Genomic DNA, 19,091 nt, shown 5'->3' with positions numbered 1-19,091 from the left:
TGAAATTTAATCGTTAAAGGTTTGCTCTAATTACAATTTGTTTATAGATAGTTAAGTTAGAGTCTTAACCTTAGAGTAGCAAAATAATATAATATATATAACTTGTGATTCGAACTCTGATTTTAAAGCATATAAGTTAAAGCTGTTAAAACTAAATTTAATTTTACAGCGTATGCCACAGTCATTACCTTTCATCCAGCTCTTGTGCTGCTCGTCATTTTGAAAATTTACTCTGGGCTAAAATTGAATTTCATATTTGGTCGTTTTTTTTTTGTTTTTGGGCAACGTTTTGGCTTTGGCATTCGGCATTCAGCTGATAAGCTCAAGAACTCAAACAGCGAACGAACCAAAACTGAAAACTGAAAACTGAACTCTCTATGTGTGTGTGCGTGTGTGTGTGTGTGTGAGAGAGAACTTTTTCGTGACTGCCACTCGACGGTTCAAATATCCATTTTTTGTTTGTCTTATTTTCAGCATCAGCATCAGCTGAGCTCATATTGCAGAACGCAGTTGAAAATGTTAGCTTGACATTTTGTTTAAGAGGCGTCCAACAAGAAATTTCCTTTTGCTTAAATCAAATTAAAAACTCATTCTGCTTCAATTTGGCTTAGGTGGAAATTGTCGTTGTGCCGAGTTCCTGTGATCCAGTTAAAATCCAGCTACGGCCAGTCGATTCGATTTTTTTTATAGCTTTACTAGCAGAAAATCTGTTTTATTCGTTCTACTTTATTGTTGTTGGCACAAGTAATTTAATGTCCATTGCATTTAAGCTAATATTTGAGTTGTTGTTGTTGCTGTTGCTGCTCATCGTCTGTTTTAATGCTTTTTCTGTATGGCTTTTACGAGCGTTTTTATTGCCTTTTTTAATGCCGAACAGCGGCTGGTCACTTGTAGAACTACAGCCGAAAAGTAAACACAACTACAACTCCGCCCCTGCCTTGGCAATTGTTGGCTCTTTCGAGTTACCAATTTCGTGTTTAGTTTACTGCACTAATTTTCAGCCATTAAAGCACGCGGCGTATACGCAATGCCGCTATTTTAATTATTTTGTACAGCATAATTTTAGGGGCCCAGGGCGAGGGTGAGGGTGGGGGCTGACGACGCGCCTAAATTACTTTATGTGTATTGACAGGCAAACACACACAGACAGGGTACACACACACACTCACACACACACACACACGCAGCTTGCTTGCTGCTTATATTAACTCCTTGAGTCACTTTTGTGCATTAGTCACACTTGGCCGCTTGCTTTGTGCCCTTTGCTTTATTTGTTATATTGCTTTATCTTCTTCTTGTTTTTGTTTTTGTTGCTCTTTTTTTCTTTCTCATTGATTTTGCTTAGCTTAAAAGTTATTAATGCACACATCAAAGCGAAAGTCTTTCAAATGTTATGTTAAGTTATTTCAATCGAAAGTTGACAACTTCTTGACATTTGAATACCCTGTTGGGCATTAGCAAGGTGAGCATAATAGGCCTATGGCATGCTTTAGTTCAAATATTTAATCTATACTATATTTATTAATACGTGTATATTTTATATAGATATTTGTTTGTGTTCTAGTTGCCCATAGCATTCTGAAGTAAAAAAGGGCAATTTCTAGTCTCTACAACTCTGTTAGTCTACAGTTAACTGCAGGCATACTTGCAATGAAGTTACAGGGTATAGCTTCTAGTTATAGAAAACATGCTTCAACATAAAAAGAGAAACTTTCAACTGAGTCAAAAATTTGTTAAAATTCTTAAAGCAAAAATTTAAAAGCATTCGTTAAATATTTTATTGTAATTTTTTACAGGGTATACTATCAAATAGCATACTCTTAAAGCTAAATCCCTATTTTAGGGCAAAAACTTGGCATTTTAATCAAATGCTTTGGCATCAAAGTTAACCAAAAAAAAAAACAACCAAAAAGGGTCAAAGGAACTGAACTAAAGTTTGCTGTGGGGCAGTGGGTCAAAAGCGCCAAACTAATTTGACACTGAACGTTGGCCGCAAACTGATGGCACAGACTGTGCATAATGCTTATTATCCTCGACCAAACAGGCAAAGGCGTTGCAAGCAGCTGGGCAGCTGCTCTTTCATTTTGTTGCATGCAATTTGCAATCAGCAACAGCAGCAGCAGCAGCAGCAAATGCACATTAGAGCCAGTGTTGGAAAATAAACAAAGTGAACTTTGTGTGAGTGACAGACAGGCAGGCAGACAGTTAGTCAAAGAGTAGCAGCAGGATGCTCCGGCCTGCGTTAAGTATGCAGCAGTCTTCGCACACACACACACCATAAATAGTTAACACTCGCTAAGTGCGTGCGTGTGTGTGTGTGTGTGTTAGTGTCATGTTGCCTATTATGAATTGTGCAATTGTCGTCAACGCCAACGCGCTTCTACTCAGCTTCTCTGTTGTCCAACTGACTGCACTCACTGTGCCTCGCTCTCTCTCCCACTGACTTTGACTCTGACTGACTGACAGGCAGCTGCAGTCGTCGCCACCGCCTCCGCCGTCTGTATTTATCTCTTTCACTGCTGCCACTCCCACAGCTCCAACGCCCTCGCAGTATCATCAGCATCCACATTGTGATCATCGTGCGCTTTGTTTGCACCGCTGACGTACGCTGTCTGCTCTGTTTGCGAGCATTATATGCCATTTTTTTTGTCCTTTCACTTGACTTTGCCAAGACCCCTTAACAACAGTTGCTGCTGCTGTTGTCGTTGTTGTTGTTGTTGTTGTTGCAATTGCTGTTGCACTTCTTGTAAATGACTCTTCAACGTTTGTCGTATTTGTCTGGCAGCACTTTAAGTGCCAAATATTTTTACATTTGTTTACTGGCATTGCTGTTGCTATGGCAGTTGCTGCTGCTGCTGCCGCTGCTGCTGCTGCTGCTGCTGCTGCTGCTGCTGCTGCTGCTGCTATTGCCATTTGCATGCAGTGCACACATTTTGACAAATGACGCATGTTGCTTTCTGCTTTCAGCTTTCAGCTTTCAGCTTTCAGCTTTCTGCTTGCTGCCTGCCTTGTGGCAACTGCCTGCTATCAAATTTATGACATGGCACTGGCACTAATTAGACCAAGTGCCCAAATCAGAAATCGTCCAGTTAATCAAGCGTACAAGTATTTAATTAAGTGTCCAAAAAACTGCCCACACACACAAGCAACTTTCTCATTAACAACATTCCTAGAGAGGAGCGCGTGTTTAAGTTTGATAAAAAAGAAAAATAAACATAATTTTAGTATTGTTAAATGCTTAAACGTTCACAATAGAGCTAAGGTTTGTATTAAATATAATATAATATAAAAAATAAAAAAAATATAAATTATAGTAAATAAAATTATAAATTAAAAAAATTAAAACTAAAAAATAAATTGCACAAAATTACAAAAATATAAAAATAAAAAAAAGTGTTATATAAAAAACAATATTAAAAAATAAATATTAAACAAAAAATTAAAATATTAATTATTATTATATACAATTTTTTTTTAAATAAATATATATATTAAATAAAAAAAAAAAGATTGCAGAAGATACCAAAAAAAAACTGCTTAAGTATATGTCAAGAATCAAAGGTCATAATGAAATTATACAAATATTATAAATTTGAACTCTGCTCGAAAGCAGGATGCGATATTTTCATGTCACGCTAAGCACACAGCTCTATTCAGCTGTTTCTGTAGATATTGAGCAGCGTTGGGTGAGCGCCTCAATTTAATATTTATGCGCTTTGTTGGCATCGCATGTCAAGTCATCAAATTGAGAAATGTAGAAAAGCCAAAGAGGCAAATAGAGAGAGAGAGAGAGCGGGAGAAAAACAGAAACTAAAATCTAAAATACTGGCACTAGTTGAACTGGCCTAGGAAAAGTATATGTGCTGTCTGTTTGCATTCATCATCAGCAACGGCAATTGACTGACAGCAGCAACAATTGCAGCTGCAGCTGCAGCAGCAGCAGCAGCAACAGCAACAGATTTACATGAACTCATTCGCATTCATTTCAGGCGCTCGCATCAGATTGCATACATTAGCAACCAGCGCTGTCTGTCTGTCTATATACGACTGTCAGTCAGTCAGTCAATCAGTCAATCAGTCAGTGAATCAGTGAGTCAGTAAGTCAGTCGATTGTCTGTTTGATTGTCAGCTATTCTGAGCTGCGCTCTTTAGCAAGTCCTTTATGCTTATGAATATGCAAAGCCATTTAGAATTGAATCGCATGATTGTCAATCTTGCGCATTTGATTGAACGGCTGTCTTTTCCGAGCCTGACAACTAGAAGAAGAATGCATATCTAATGCGTATATCAATTCCGCACACTTGCTGTGAACAATAATTAAGTAACAGAAAGTTACTTAATTGAATTACCCATGAAATTAAATTATAATGAACGAATCAATAAGTCGCATTAAAATAGGTCTATAAATAAATGATTTAGTCTGGTTTGATTAAGATATAAAGAACTTAAATTTCAAATATAAAAATCAATTTATTTTAATTATTTTTTTTATTTAAATATATATGCATAAAAATATATAAATTTTGTTTTCTTCTTCATTTAAAGTTATAAGATTCGTTCCCAAAGTGATTTTGTGCCGTGTACATCTGGCTGCTTCTCGCTCCGTCTATTTTAAAGCTCATCAAATTAATCTTGTAGTCTGCCATAAATATACTATCGTTTATATATGTTTATATAGTATAGTATAGATTCAATAGTCTATGGTATATATGGTTACCAACGTTCCACTCGGCTTTTTCAACACGGTCACTGTAGGCGAGACAAATGGGGCCTACCAACATATAGACAAATAATGGAATATTCAAGTGTTTTTTAGCCAAATTCTCAGAAGTTGGCAAGTCAGTAACTATGGTCATACAGCTAGAATATACTTACTCCCGTTTCTATCTTTCTTTTTGAGACCCTTTCTAAATCAAATTTATTTTATCTAGAATATATTGCTTGAATTTCAAATTACCTAGCCCCACTGTACCTACCTCGCTGCTGCAGCTCTAATGCCCACTGACAATTTAATGAAAATGCCAAACAATTATGACGCACACGGGGTTAAGTTCGTAAGTCCCGCTTCACTCAATGATGATTGTCGAAAAGCAATTTATTGATTGGCAGCTGAGTAAATAATACACGATTAGAGCTTTCCACAACACTTGAGCTTAGTTAAGTTCGGTTCCATTCAGCTGAGCTGTCGACAATATTTTGTGGGCTCCCATTTTTACTTCTTTTTTTGGCATTCGAGCGATTAGGCAACACGCAAAGGTCGCCAAAATACAAAATATTGATTATTGCCCCTGGCTAGACGCTCGAGCAATAATAATAACAAACAACAATAAGAATAACAACAACGGAGCGGCCCGCACAAATAGTTGGGCTTGGCCCGCTTTCCCAACAGTTCAATAAAGTGGAACAGCGAAAGGGTTCAAGTGAAATTGATAAGCTGCCGGCTAAGCCGAACCAATAGAAACTAGAAAATGTATTTCTGTTCGCTCATGAATAAAATAAATGAAAACAAAAAACATAAACTAACGAAATTTAATCAAATCGCTCAACTCTAGTTTAATCAGTTTAAGTGAAGCAAGTATCAAATGAAAGCAAAGTTATTCTTTGACTTGGCAGCATCAAAAGCAAGTTGCTGGCAAAGTTTAACATGAGCATTGAAAACCTCATTGTAAGCACTTTTCTTTTCATTATTGTCAGATGGTGAAAGGAGGGAAAAGAACATTACAAATAAATTTAATATGCATGTTAAATTTAACATGCAGATAAGTTCTATATATAATGGGAAAATGGGAACATGCTGTACATATTCTTGATCAGATTGTTGAGCTAAGTTAAGATAGATTTGCGTATCTGCCTCTTGTCTGTGCGTCTGCTCGTCTGCTCGTCTGTCTCTGTTTTTATCCATCTAGCTATCTACCCGTCTCTCTCTCTCTCCGTCGATTTCAGCAATAAAAAAGATCTATATATATATTTTAAATATATATTCTTTTATACTCTTACTCATACACATAAAATTGATTTATTAATTTAGATTTATCAGAAGTCAAGAAAGCAAATAAACTAATTTCGATTAGTATTCTTAGACTTTGATACACACATTCAATTGAGTTCCATATTCAGGCCCAACGTGTGGAAATCTCATACATCATCAAATACATACTGATCATCCAATACTGGCATACAAATTTCGTGGAATGCGCAAAATTCCGGGTATATTCAAGTCATGCCTCGGAACCAGAGCACTTTTTTAATAATCAAGCATTCATATATCCGTATATATTTGTCTCCCTATTGCATTTGTAGTCAATGAAAAACATTCTTTCATGTACAATAAAAAAAACTACAAAAGGTTATTCTAATCTAGTGAAGTGACAAAAAACGTATAATCTGGAATATTTACATTACTTTACTCGGCGCAAGTTAGTTAAATTTCTGTTCATTACCATGTCAAATAACTGAGGAGAAGAACGTGATTGAAGTGCGAGTGCAAATTGTATTTTGGATATCGTTTGGTATACGTACAACTCGGACTTAGGCAGATATACTAGACACATAATACCGTTACATAAATGCATGAGGCCCGACAGTAATCCAAAGACCGCTGCCAAATAGAAAAACTTGGCATATTCATTGCCACAATGACTCACCATGGCGACGAGCACAATGATTGTGGCAATAACTAATATAATCCCGCTAGTTAGGTTGAATATAATTGACTGTAAGGAACACAATATTGCCTTTAAAGGATGTGAATTAAATATTCAGCAATACTCACGCACAATTGGATCCAGGCCGACAGTGCCACAAAATATTCGATATATCGCCAAGAATATCGTATGGACGGTAATAACCGGTAAAAAAAAGATGTAGAACCATATCGATACGCCGTACTCGCCTCCCCGAACACAATGCGAGTTAAACAGTTCGACAATAAAACCGATTGCAATCACTTCGAAAACCTGTTTGATTGATGGATAGATTATCATGCAGCTGTATGCTTTGCTTCAATTAATGAAGTTGGCTTTTTTCGATTCTCGGTTATAGTTTTGCTAGTGCTGCCAAACTTACCGCCGAGATGATTGTTAATACCCAATTTGTGATACGAAACATACTGAGAATTTTGTAATCGTTGACAAAATAAGCAAATCAGTTGCTACCGCCTAAAACACTAGCGTCGACAAGGACAAGTCCCCTTCTGATCCTGGTTAAAAATATTATCAAAAATAGAAACACAAACAAAACCAAACGAACGAAACGAAACGAAAAGAAAAGGGTTCCATTGCTGACGCTGCCATTGCCCCAGGACTGACCCCGTTTGGCTGGGGGCAAGTCGTATCGCTAATTTCATTAGTTGCGGAATGCGATGCGATGATTTCATGCAATTTAAAGCCACATTTTTCAGTCGCCTGGCATTTAGCATACTCGTAATTGTAGACGCGGACCATACCTGGTCCCGAGACCCGGCCGAGCCCAGTCCTGCGCACTCAGCCCTCAGGCTTTTATAATAATTGCCTGTTGACACGGGATGGCAATGGGGTCCAGTTAGCAGACGGGTCAGGTGGGAGGTGCCGTGGTAAGTAACGTTTTATGGCCCTGATAAATGAAATTTCAAAACGAAGCCAAAACAAACCAATGAAAAGTGTTCTAGCTGGGCATATGGGACTAGAAGATGCCCTGTGCCAAGCGACAAAACTGCCGCTTTAAGCATTACAATTTCAATATTTTTAACATGAAAGTTTTGTTATGAAATGACTTATTTTTTAACTGAAAGTGCTATAAAACAACTAAGACAATAAATTTCATGTCTCTAACTCAAATAGTTCTCGAGCAATATTAAGCATCTTTTCGGAAATTTATTTACAACGATCTTTAAGCTAATATCGAGAATTATTAAAAGATTAAGAAAACTGTAACTAGGTCTTAGTGTATTTTATACCGAATAAACTGTAAGTCTTAGAGTTCTCGAGCTATGCTCAAAAGCAAAAATATTTTAAAAATATTTGACAAATTAATTAACATATTTAGAATATAAAATAATATCTGATTTACATGATATATAAGAGAATTATACTACATAGTTCTCCAGAAATTTTCGAAAAATCAGATCTTTGTGTGGATTTTATTGATATGAGCTTAACGGGTTGAGCCAGCAAAAAGAGGATAATTCCTAAATTTGATATATTTTTCATTCATAGTTTTCGAGTTAACTAGACAATAGCGTAATAGCCATACTGGCATTGCATGTTACCTACACCTTATCCAAGACCATTATACCCCTTATGCCTATGCTCTCAATGTATAACAATGAAAGGCAAAGTGGCCAAAACATAACTTGACTCAACTACAAGACCAATTCTACCCCATAACGCCCACCCGAGGCCCATCCCCACTAGCTGCTGTTGCTACACCTGCACCTCTCTCTCTCTTTCTCTCTTTCTCCATCTCTGTCATTCAATATATATATAGAATGTGTCTTTAGTTTTGGTACGCTTCGATGACAGCCCGACACTTGGCTCATTAAGTAGCCAATTTCGTATCGATTTTTATTTAAAAACAAAATATTCTACAGTGGCCTAGAAAATTTAAAGCCACGACAATTGCAGATTGCGCCGCAGGGCAGTCGAAACTAGTGCGCCAGTATATTGTAAGAGACTTGTGCAAATTTATGGGCAAATTTTGAAGCAGCAACTTTTACAGGCTTATGTATATACGCCTGGAGAGCTCAAGGAAAAGTATGTGCAATCCCAGGCGCATCCAAAGTGGAATAAAAGAGACTGCAACTAAAAAGAACTAGAAAAACTGAAGAAAAATACCAAGAAAATACGTCAAGTTATAACTCGTCGAAGCGTGAATACGCTTTTAAAAATATATTTATTCGGAACGATTGATTAGAGACAAGTTGAGACAAGATTTGATGAAGTGATTAACGTTAATCAAAGAAAAAAAGAATAAAGATCATGATTTAAAATATCTGGCTAGATGATATAGTAATTCGATCAGGCTCAAAGCGATATTTCAACTTGAGCAGCCATCTATAAAATGTGATTGGCAAAGTATATACTCTCTATATAAGCACACCTCATCAATAAAGCCCATATATATCTCAGTAATAGCTCCACCTCTTATCGTATCATATTCGATGACAAATCGATCATGCCCCAGTGCAAGCGCTTGGCAAAAAGGAAAGTAGACGCATTTGCCTTGTTAAAACAACAACGGAAATGTAGGCTATGATTTGCTTACTTGCCAGGACATTTGCTCTGTAAAAGTGCTGAAATATGCACGAACAACAATGTGTGTCTCTGTGTGTGTTTGTGTGCGTGTGTGTGTGTGTATTTGTATTGGAACTTCATGACCGCCGCACACACAATGACAGCTTACATTGGTGTTGCTTGAGAGTTGAGAGCGCACATAAATCAAATACATGTAAAATTTTGTGCTTTCCGCACACATATCCTGCGCCAGGGCATTGGCCATACACGCAGGACATCATGCTAGCTGCGCTCACTTTCTACATGTCTATGTGTGTGTGTGAGTGTGTGTGTGTGTTTGGTTTCTGTGTGCACTGTGTTTTGTGCGCATCCGTTAACTTTGTCATTTTTGCTCATTTCCTTCCGGTATGTGCAAGAAAAGTGCAACAAAGCCAATGACAACAACAAACTACAAGGCAAACGATATAATTCCCAGCACTGCACCACTGCACCACTGAGCCGCTGAGCCGCTGAGCCGCTGAGCCACTGACAGGCCGTAAGAAAGCAAACAACAACAGATGAAAGCAAACAAAAAACAACAACAAAATGCACAGCGGGAACAGCAGCAATAAGCTAAGGGCATAACTTTCTATAGCATACACACACACATACACCCAACCCACCCACCACACACACACACACACACAGTCGAATACAGTCAAGAAATTACTAAGACATTTGCCTTGGCATAAACTTTGCAGCTGGAATTTAATTATTTTGCAGTTTCAGCTGGAACTTGGGCCCAATTTTTTGCACATTAAACACAATATATGTAATACACAATAGCTGCCAACAGATATGCACAAAGACCATGCCCCCTCTAGCTCAAGCACACATACGTACGCACACACGCCCTCAATAGTAAGAGCTGCCAAATAGCAGCATTTGCATGTGATTTCCCTGGCATTTATTTCAGTCACACGCTGCGCTTACTTTATACAAAGTCAAAGTCGTAAATAAGTAAACGAAGTGAAGCCAGAGTAGTTGGGTATAACAGACTAGAGCATACTCTGCTTGAAATGTTTGTTGGGCAAAACGATTTAAGGCTTTAGCTTGAGCTGCAAGTTGATAAACTTGCGCGATTTATAAACCCAAATATTTGATATTAATTTTATGTGAGGCTTAATTGATAATAGAACTCAGAAACCACACTGCTGATACCCTGAAATTATTAAAATTTTCTTACTCATCTAACAGCAAGCAAGCTTGTAAACTGTGGCTCAACTCATAGCATTTCGATAGCCAGATATATTCAATATTCTGCAAAACCAATATACTCTATAGCTCAGCAAATAAACAGGGCATTTTTTTGTTTCTGGTGTGCAATCAACAAGCCAAATAACTTTTGTCAAACAAAAAACAATTCCAAAACGCATTTGCTTTTATTTATTTTGTTTTGCTGAAATTTAGTTCAATTGTTTATATGATTAAAAAGTTGCTAAGGATTAAGTAATTAATTTACAAAAATAAAACTCCATAAACGAATATATATTTAAACCTGTGAGCAGCTGCGTATCAGCTTTGCTGCACAATCAAAGGCAGCAGCAGCAGCGCTGAGTGAAGCCAAAGCTACATGCAACTAATTAGCATGGCTTGTTGAACTTTTTCACAAAACCAATTAAATCTCTAGAACACACACGCACATACACACACACATACACACAGAGAGACACACAACTTGGTAATGAAAAAAACACACGTGTGTGTGCGAGCCTTTGATCACAAAAAGTTTCGCGTCTACAGAGCAACAAATACCGTCAAACGCGTCAAACAACTTTTAAAAAAAAAATAAACAAAAATAAAACAATTTTTAATAAAAATAAATATATACTTTATAAATATATACATATATGTGTAGGTGCAACGACCGCCTTCTAACTTTGTCGCATAGAGCAAAAGAAATTAATAATAAAAAAATAAAAATAAAAATTACAAGCAACAAATAACATTATTAACGTGAAATTAAACTTTGCAAATTTGTTTGCCAACGCCGCCAGACATGGCAAAAAAAATACTCTGCAGGAAGCTTAAAAATAGAATTAACAGAAGGTGACATTTGAAAGCATTTTCATATGAGCGGAAAATTAGCACATGATGCGAGGGTTGCCAAAGGCTAAACGTTTCACTCGTATAACTCAAGCGAAATTTATAATAAATTTTGTAAAGAAATTTATTTAAAGTATATCGCAGTCATGATATAAATTTAATTGTAAAATCAAGCAGGAGAGTTTATAGCAGAATTCTAATAATGATAATAGATCATGAAAAGTATTAACTCTTGACAAAGTCACTTTCTTAAGAATAACCAGCGATATGTTCTGTTTTTCAGAAAAGTTGCTAAGAAAAACAAGAAAAACTACAATAGTTTAATCAAAATAAGAGCAAACTCAAGTCAATAAAATATTAAACAAATAACTAAATAGGAAAAACACTAGAAGCTACCTTCTTAAATATGTCAACAAAAACCAGAATCAAGTCAAATAGACTTTTGAAAATATTAGAAGCTTCCCACGCAAATACTCACAAATATAGAACCTGAAGGCAACCAGACTTCAAAGAGCTATTTCAATAGCATAATAGGCTACCCTCGCAAAAAGCTCAAACATATATAATAAAGTATGTTATGTGTGGCATGGGCAGCGGGGCATCGGGGCATCGGCTACAACTCTACCTATGCAACTTTCCGATGATGCAACTTTTTGCCTCCATTTTTTTCTGCTGCTGCTGCAGCTATTTGTCAAGTGGGCAAAAGTTGAAACGTATGCGTAACACGTACTATATGGAATGCTCAACTATGTAGCAGAGTGTAGAATAGTAGTATGGCCGAGTCTTGTGGGGGGCTTAGTGTCAGCTTTAAAGTGCAACCTTGTTGAAATGGAGTACAAGTACAGCTAAATTAAAGTTTCACATTTTTCATCTATTTTATTTTTACTTTTTTTCAAAATTGTCTATACAAACACTTTTTAACAAGTGTGCGGGTGTGTTTGTGTGTGTGCTTGTTTGTGTGTGTTTGTGTCTAAATGTGTTTACTTTTGCAATTTCCTCTTATTTGTTTTAAGTTTTTGGGCAAACAGTGCGCTCAGCGCTCTGTTAGCTGTTAGCTGTTGACGTTAAGTTCTCAGACCCAAAGTTTCCAGAAGTAATCTTTTAATTAAGTGCCCAAAAAAAAAAGCTGTTAGGAGGAGCAGAGCAGGAGACAGTAAAAATTATGAGGGATATGCAACAGGAACAGAGTATATCTCTCTAAGTACATAGAGCGTTTAAGCGAGCTTCTTGCTAAACGGCCACAAACAGTGTGCAAAATGTAATTTGATTAATGGGAAAATGTTGTGCTTAATTAGCAAAGCAGGAACAGACGCAAATAACAAATAAACCGGAGGAACCAACTGCCCCGAAAGAATAAATAAGACACATTAAACAAATACACAAAGGAAAAATAACAAAGATCTGTTATCTTTAAGATGACGAAGAATAAATATGCTGTTGGGGAAAAATATCTAATTGCTGCTTGATCAAGCATATATATATTTATATATATGTAATGCTAAGGCCAAACAGGCTCGTTTGCCAAATTGATGACTAAAGCGTCATACCCGACTGGCAGAGCGTAAAAATATATTTAAGAGCTAATTGCGCGCCAAACGAGCAAATGAAAATTGCCAATGAAATGGAAACAGCGCAGCGGCAGCAGGCAAAAGGAGGCGGTGTGACAGAGTAAATGGAAACAAAGCAAACAGCAACAACAACAACAGCAGCAAAATGGCAAAAAGCAACAGAGAAGAATCCTGTAAGGCAGCGAATCCTGCAAATATTTTACAACTAATAAAAACATTGCAGCAGTCGAGTAAATCAAGTGAAAAACTACAAAAGGCAACACGAAGAAAAACAGTTGAGAGCAAAAGCGAAAAAACATGAGTAAAAAATATGTATAAAATGAGGTAAGAGAATAAATACAACTGCATTTATTGTGTAGGCAGTGTGCATGCAGGAGGGAGCAAGGAGGAAGCAGGAAGTAGCAAGTAGAAACAAGTGAATAGCAAAAGCCATGAAAAGCTGACAAATGGCGATTTGCCGCAAACAATTAAAAGAATGTTAACATTAAGAATTTTGATGTGATTTGGAAAGAGTTATAAAGCAATATATATCTATGGAAAAATTATATATATGATTTAAATATATACTATAGATTTTGTATGTCAAATATACAAATATTAATAAATACATAATAAAAATACTTAAAAATATTAATAAATATATATATATATGATAGGCATTAAAGTTTTTAATAAGAAAATAATTTTACAAAAATATTTAAATTTATTCTATAGACTTTGTTATTTGGCATACAAATATTAATAAATATATAATAAAAATACTTAAAAATATTAATAAATATATATATATGATAGGCATTAAAGTTTTTAATAAGAAAATAATTTTACAAAAATATTATTAAATATATTATACATTTTAAATTGTTATTTTTAATTTTTTATTGCTTTCCTAAAAAAATCATTTATATGTAAATATAAATTCAAAATAAATATAATTCATATTATTATGCATAAAAATTCATAAAAATATATTTTATATATATATTTTTATAGCTTGCTATAAGTTTCTTAAGAATTAATTCAACAGATAATATTTTCAAAGTAGAAATGTTTTTCATTAGCTTTATATAATTAATAAAAATAAAGAAATTGTAAATTTTCTTACAAAATAGTTATTCTTCATTTAAGGCACTTTCTACGAAAGTAAAAAAATTATTTTAAAATTTAAAAAACATTATTTAAATTAATTTTAGTTCATTGCCTATAAAAATATATTTTTTATTTAAGAAGGCCTTTTCGTAAATATTTATACTATTATATAAAAAACCCTATTTATAATTATACAAAACATATATTGTTGTTTCAATATAAATAATATTATGTATGAGAAGTTCATTTTCAAGGAAAATAACAAACTTTTAGAGTTTATTTTTCGAAACCACAATTGCTAAGTTAATTAAGATTGGCCTCCATTTCTCTAAGTATTTTGACTAGCATGATAGTAAATAACTTTTATATTTTCGATTTCTCATAATACACAGGGTCATTATAAACTTAAAATTCAACTTAAATAAAGCTGTTATGGCTCTAAGCTAGCTGATGTGTTCACTAATGTAAAATATTTTGCTAACACCAACGTACCCTTATATAGGTGAATAAATATTTATTTGTATTCAATGTAGATGCAGATATCTCATTAGCCAATATAAGGATAAACATACGAATAATAAAAGCTGTTTGCATGTCTTGTTCAAGCACTTTCTTAATCAATAAAGTCACGCTACTCATATCTCTTAAGCATCTGTAAGACAATTACTTTATTGTTTACAGGCTGCACTTGGAACTCATTTTAATTACTTATTGATTGCTTTGACAAATTATTGTTAATATTGATTGATGACTGGATTGTTCTAATAGATTGGAGCACACGTAAATTTATATTAAATGAGTGTCAAGGCACTCGAAATATTAAATATTGAGATTGAATCAAGTGCATTTGGCTAATCAAATATTTGCCTTAGTCAATTTTATTTTATTTTTTCAATTGTCAACAATGCAAAATCAATGTACGTGACAAAATGCTTAAAATTTAACTAAAATAAAGGGCGATTGAAGTAGAAGAAGAAGAACATCTTTCATAGCAAACAGAAACAAAAGACAAACCGAACTCAACCGACAGAAGGCTGACAATAAAGTTTTATTATAAACGTTTCAATTAGCCGAGATGACAAGAGCAGCCAAGCGCTGGCTTCGTCTTAGTTTCATTTGATTTGATTTGCCTTTGGTCAAAGTTCAAGCATTGCCAGGCAACAGCAGCTGCGACTAATTAAATGCGTCCCCTCTGCCCAAGTCCGGCACTGTCCAAAGGACACTTTTGTTCAAATTTTATTTGATCTGGTTGAAAAGTAACCCTTTGTCAGGCAGGCAGCACCTATCCATTGGCAATGGCATTGCCTCCATTGGCCTCAACGTAAACATGGCTTAGACCAGAACACTTTGGCCGACTTTCGCCAAAAAAAGACGTTTGTGGCCAACTTTTGTGGCTAACTAATTGAGTTAATTGCCAAATGATTGAGGCTAAGCTGATGGACGATAACGATTAGCAGCGGGATGAAGATAACGATTACGATAACGATAGCCAAAAGCTGAGTTTGAGGAGAATTGATATTTTGGCCAAATTTCTAATTTTAATTCAAGTGACTTGAAGTGAAGCTACCCTATAGCTTTAAAGTTAGTTAAGAGGGTGTTTAGAGAGATTCATTTTGAGCGAAATATTATACAGACTTTGTATAAAAGAAACTACATTGAAACTATATTTAAGTTCGTTTAATTAAATTTTCTATGATTTTTAAACTCTCACAAGTCCTGAAATGCCTTAACCAAATTTACTTGTTATTACATAAGTTTATTTCATATATTTATATGTATATTTCACATATGGTTGTATCTACTCTAACTAATTTTCTAGTACAACGTTAACTTATTCGCGCAATCAATTGCACAGTTAGCCAATTACACACTCTCAATTACGTCATCAAATCAAAAACTCAACTCAATAAAATATTTATATGATTCACTACATTTCGGGCAATTTCCACTAAAGTCAATTAATCAGTCAATCAGTGCTCTAAATGATATTTTCTTGTAAGCTGTCATCGAAAGGATGAGCGATATGTGAGCTGAAAAGGATGTCGACATGCCGAAGGACACTTGAGGACACACACAGATTTGCATTTACGAATATCCTTCAGTGTCAGCTGTCACTTTAATCAACCACTTCATGACACAGAATTGTAATTAATACTGCTCTCAGATGATATAAATGTTTTATACACGTATGACATATGTATGATGTGTGTCGACTTTTGGCCCCGATCGATGACAATGACTATTAAGATATAATTTAATTACCTGTCCTTTAATCAAGTGGCATCCACCTGAAGAGCATTTGATGTGCTGCAGCCTAAAAAGAACAGAGAACAAAACAAATTAATAATTCATCATTAATTGCATCTCTGAATATCTTTAATTAAAAGCTATTAACATGCTTGCCTACACTCAGAAAAATTTTCTTAATTCATACACGAAAAAACGTGGAAAGTGAGAACAAAATTGCTGGAATGAAAATGTATTAAGAACTTGAATTTTAATTTTTGGTTCATAAGTTAAAAATTTTTTTCTTTCTATAAATATTTTTTCTGCCTTTTCTTATATTTTTTAAGAATATTTAATATTTTTTCTAACATAATTAATAATAAATAAATAAAAATATTTAAAATATAATAAAAAAAATAAATATGCTGACTTAATTATAATAAGAAAAATGTTGCAAAATATAATACGTTGATAATAATATTTGAAAAAATTTTAACAAAATTAAATATAATAATAATAAAAAAATTTGTCATAATTGAATATAATAAATAAACAACAATAATTATACATATAAAAGCAAACATTTGCTCAAATAGTTCTTTCCTAAATCATAGATTGTTCACGCTTATCCAAAGTTTTCACTATAAAATATCAACTTTTTTCTCTCAATGCATGCAAATTCGAGTATTTTTAACCATATGCTGGCCGTAAGAATTTACAATTCAATTGTGGTCTTAACCATATGCGGTGTCAAACCGCCGCCGCCGCCGACGCCCACGCCAATGACCAAACGGTTCAAAAATTATGCGTTCGGTTAACGGGGGGGAATGGGCGTGGCAGGAAGATTGAACCGCATCCGCAATCACTAAAAATTAATTTCAATTTTATTGCACGAACAGCGCACGGCTGTGGCCAGTGGCATGGCGCATGGGGCACGGGTCATGAGTCTGTGTATAAAATAAAACTCAAGGCACGGCTCGAGTACAACAGAGGCTAAATTATGTAGTCCGACAAAATGGGGGCAAGCTCCGTGTTTGTGTGTGGGTCGATTTCAGTGGGCAAAGCCGAAAAATTTATGAAAATGCAAAAGCGTTTTTCAGGTTTACCCCAGGTAAGCTGCTGCAGCCCGCAGCCGCTGCTGCAACCAATTTTAATATGAATAGCAGCAAGCGCCAAAAAGCAAAACTGTCAGCAGTTACCAAACTCAACCAAAAACGTAAAAAAAATAGCAGAGAATGTATATAGAAAAGACGAACATGAATTGCGGTTTAAACATTGAATTATGAATATTTGCGCCCAAGCCGGAGCAGGGCCAGTGGCGTTGCCGGAGTGGTAGCCGGAGCAGTTGGGCTGGGCAGACAGGCAAAACATTTATCATCGCGGCGCTCAGATTTTGATTAAAAGCACAAAGTGCTATGTAATAATCATGCTCGGCTAAATAGGTAAATAAAGTGTAAATCAAACTGAAGTGAAGAGGATGTTCTGGCTGCGCTACAACTAGAAAATATCCTGTCTGCAAATTGTATAATAAACGTTGAACTAAGCTGATATACATAAAAGTTGTTTAACAGAATTTGAAGCAGAGATTTAAGATGTTAAGAAAAACGTTGGCATAAAGAAGACAGCAGACTTAAAGATTGTTTTGAAAGCCCAATAAGCACATATTCTCTTACATGAATATACTAACTGAAACTAACAGATGTTTAGCTTACTCTGCCATAAGCTTCAAGCTTATTTGATCAGCATATATTATGCATCACGAAAAACTCAGGCAACGAGACACCTCCATTTTAAAGTAGATATTTTCAGCTACCCTCTTACACACTTACCCACAGCTTAATATCATTCAAATATAATCTTCTTTTTGCTGTCCCAAATGTTTTCAGTATGCCCAAAATTAAATGAAAATTCTGTCGACCTGCGCCACTAAATGCTGAATGCAAATTATCAAATGTTAGCTCCATAGACGAAATGGCTTCGTTGAGAGCAATTATGAACATAAAAGAAAATTCAGTTTCAATAGGCTTGGTATACACTATCCCTCCCTATCCCTAACTCTCGTTGTCTGTCTTTTTGTCTAATGCAGTTGTTTAACCTAATTGGAGCCGCTTTGCCGCACGCAAAACATTCTTTCACTCACTCACAAACCCTCGGCCTAAATCGGGGCTAAGAATGATACCAATTAGCTTGGCTAAGCTGTCAGGCAATGGCAAGCCTTCAATTCATGTGATTTGACTAATTACAAACTTTTCTATTCAATATTGACGTGTTGAGGCTGAATGTAATACGAAAATAGACTTGAACAAAAGTGAAAAAAAGAGTCGGGTACATTTTAAAGCCTCTAGCAGACTAGAAACAAATTTCTCACAATTAAAACATTTAAATTACCAAATTGTGGTATGTAGACAGAGACATGTCAAAAAAAAAGGCATACGTTAGAGTGAAGAGCCAATTCTTAAAGAGTTTAAAGCAGCTGATCAGCATCTCAGTGGCAATGGCTGTGTAGCTATATAACGTGTACATTATATTATATATATATATTATTATTTTTAAATATTTTAAATATATATAAATACATATATACATATATATAAAAATAGTAATTAACATTTTTAAAGAGAAACCTTTCTTAATTAGCATTAGGAAAATCATTATGATCAAGTAATAATGCTAATGATCATATCGTTAATGCTAATTACCATAATAATCATGTACATAAACAATCATTATTCTTAAAGATCATTGCTGCCAATGATCATTATGACAAACATCATTATTTTAATAACAATAAGTGTTTATTAATAATAATTAATAGTAACCGAAATACTAAAAATGATATATTTTTAGCATTTTAAATATTAATTTAACAAAATCAAGAAAAACTAAAAAATATATCTACATACAAAAAAACTTA

General features: G+C 34.8%; 2 protein-coding genes across 4 annotated transcripts in view; both read right to left on the bottom strand.

The window, feature by feature from the left end:
- LOC111593236 (lachesin) overlaps positions 1-16,259 on the bottom strand; it is a 149,909-nt gene extending 133,650 nt beyond the window's left edge. For both annotated transcript variants that reach the window (XM_030223802.1, XM_030223801.1), the window contains exon 1: positions 16,214-16,259. The gene's annotated coding sequence lies outside the window, so the exon portion shown is untranslated. The remainder of the gene's footprint in view (positions 1-16,213) is intronic.
- LOC111594969 lies at positions 6,102-7,775 on the bottom strand. 2 transcript variants are annotated; one of them, XM_023308469.2, is made up of 5 exons: positions 7,066-7,775; positions 6,777-6,956; positions 6,520-6,713; positions 6,398-6,452; positions 6,102-6,337 (listed from the first exon to the last, which is right to left on the bottom strand). In XM_023308469.2, the coding sequence occupies exons 1-4, from the start codon at positions 7,105-7,107 to the stop codon at positions 6,437-6,439; spliced, it is 432 nt and encodes a 143-aa protein (XP_023164237.1). In that variant the 5' UTR covers positions 7,108-7,775; the 3' UTR covers positions 6,102-6,337; positions 6,398-6,436. The 2 variants fall into 2 exon arrangements, with proteins under 2 accessions (XP_023164237.1, XP_023164238.1); XM_023308470.2 differs by lacking the exons at positions 6,102-6,337; positions 6,398-6,452 and having other exon boundaries at positions 6,633-6,713; positions 6,773-6,956.
- Positions 16,260-19,091: the final 2,832 nt, after the last annotated feature.

The sequence above is a fragment of the Drosophila hydei genome, unplaced genomic scaffold, assembly GCF_003285905.1.
Source record: "Drosophila hydei strain 15085-1641.00,03,60 unplaced genomic scaffold, DhydRS2 tig00000290-arrow-arrow-pilon, whole genome shotgun sequence".
Taxonomy (NCBI): Eukaryota; Metazoa; Arthropoda; class Insecta; order Diptera; family Drosophilidae; genus Drosophila; species Drosophila hydei.
Note: the sequence above shows the minus strand (reverse complement) of the source record. Positions and strands in the feature narration are given on the sequence as shown.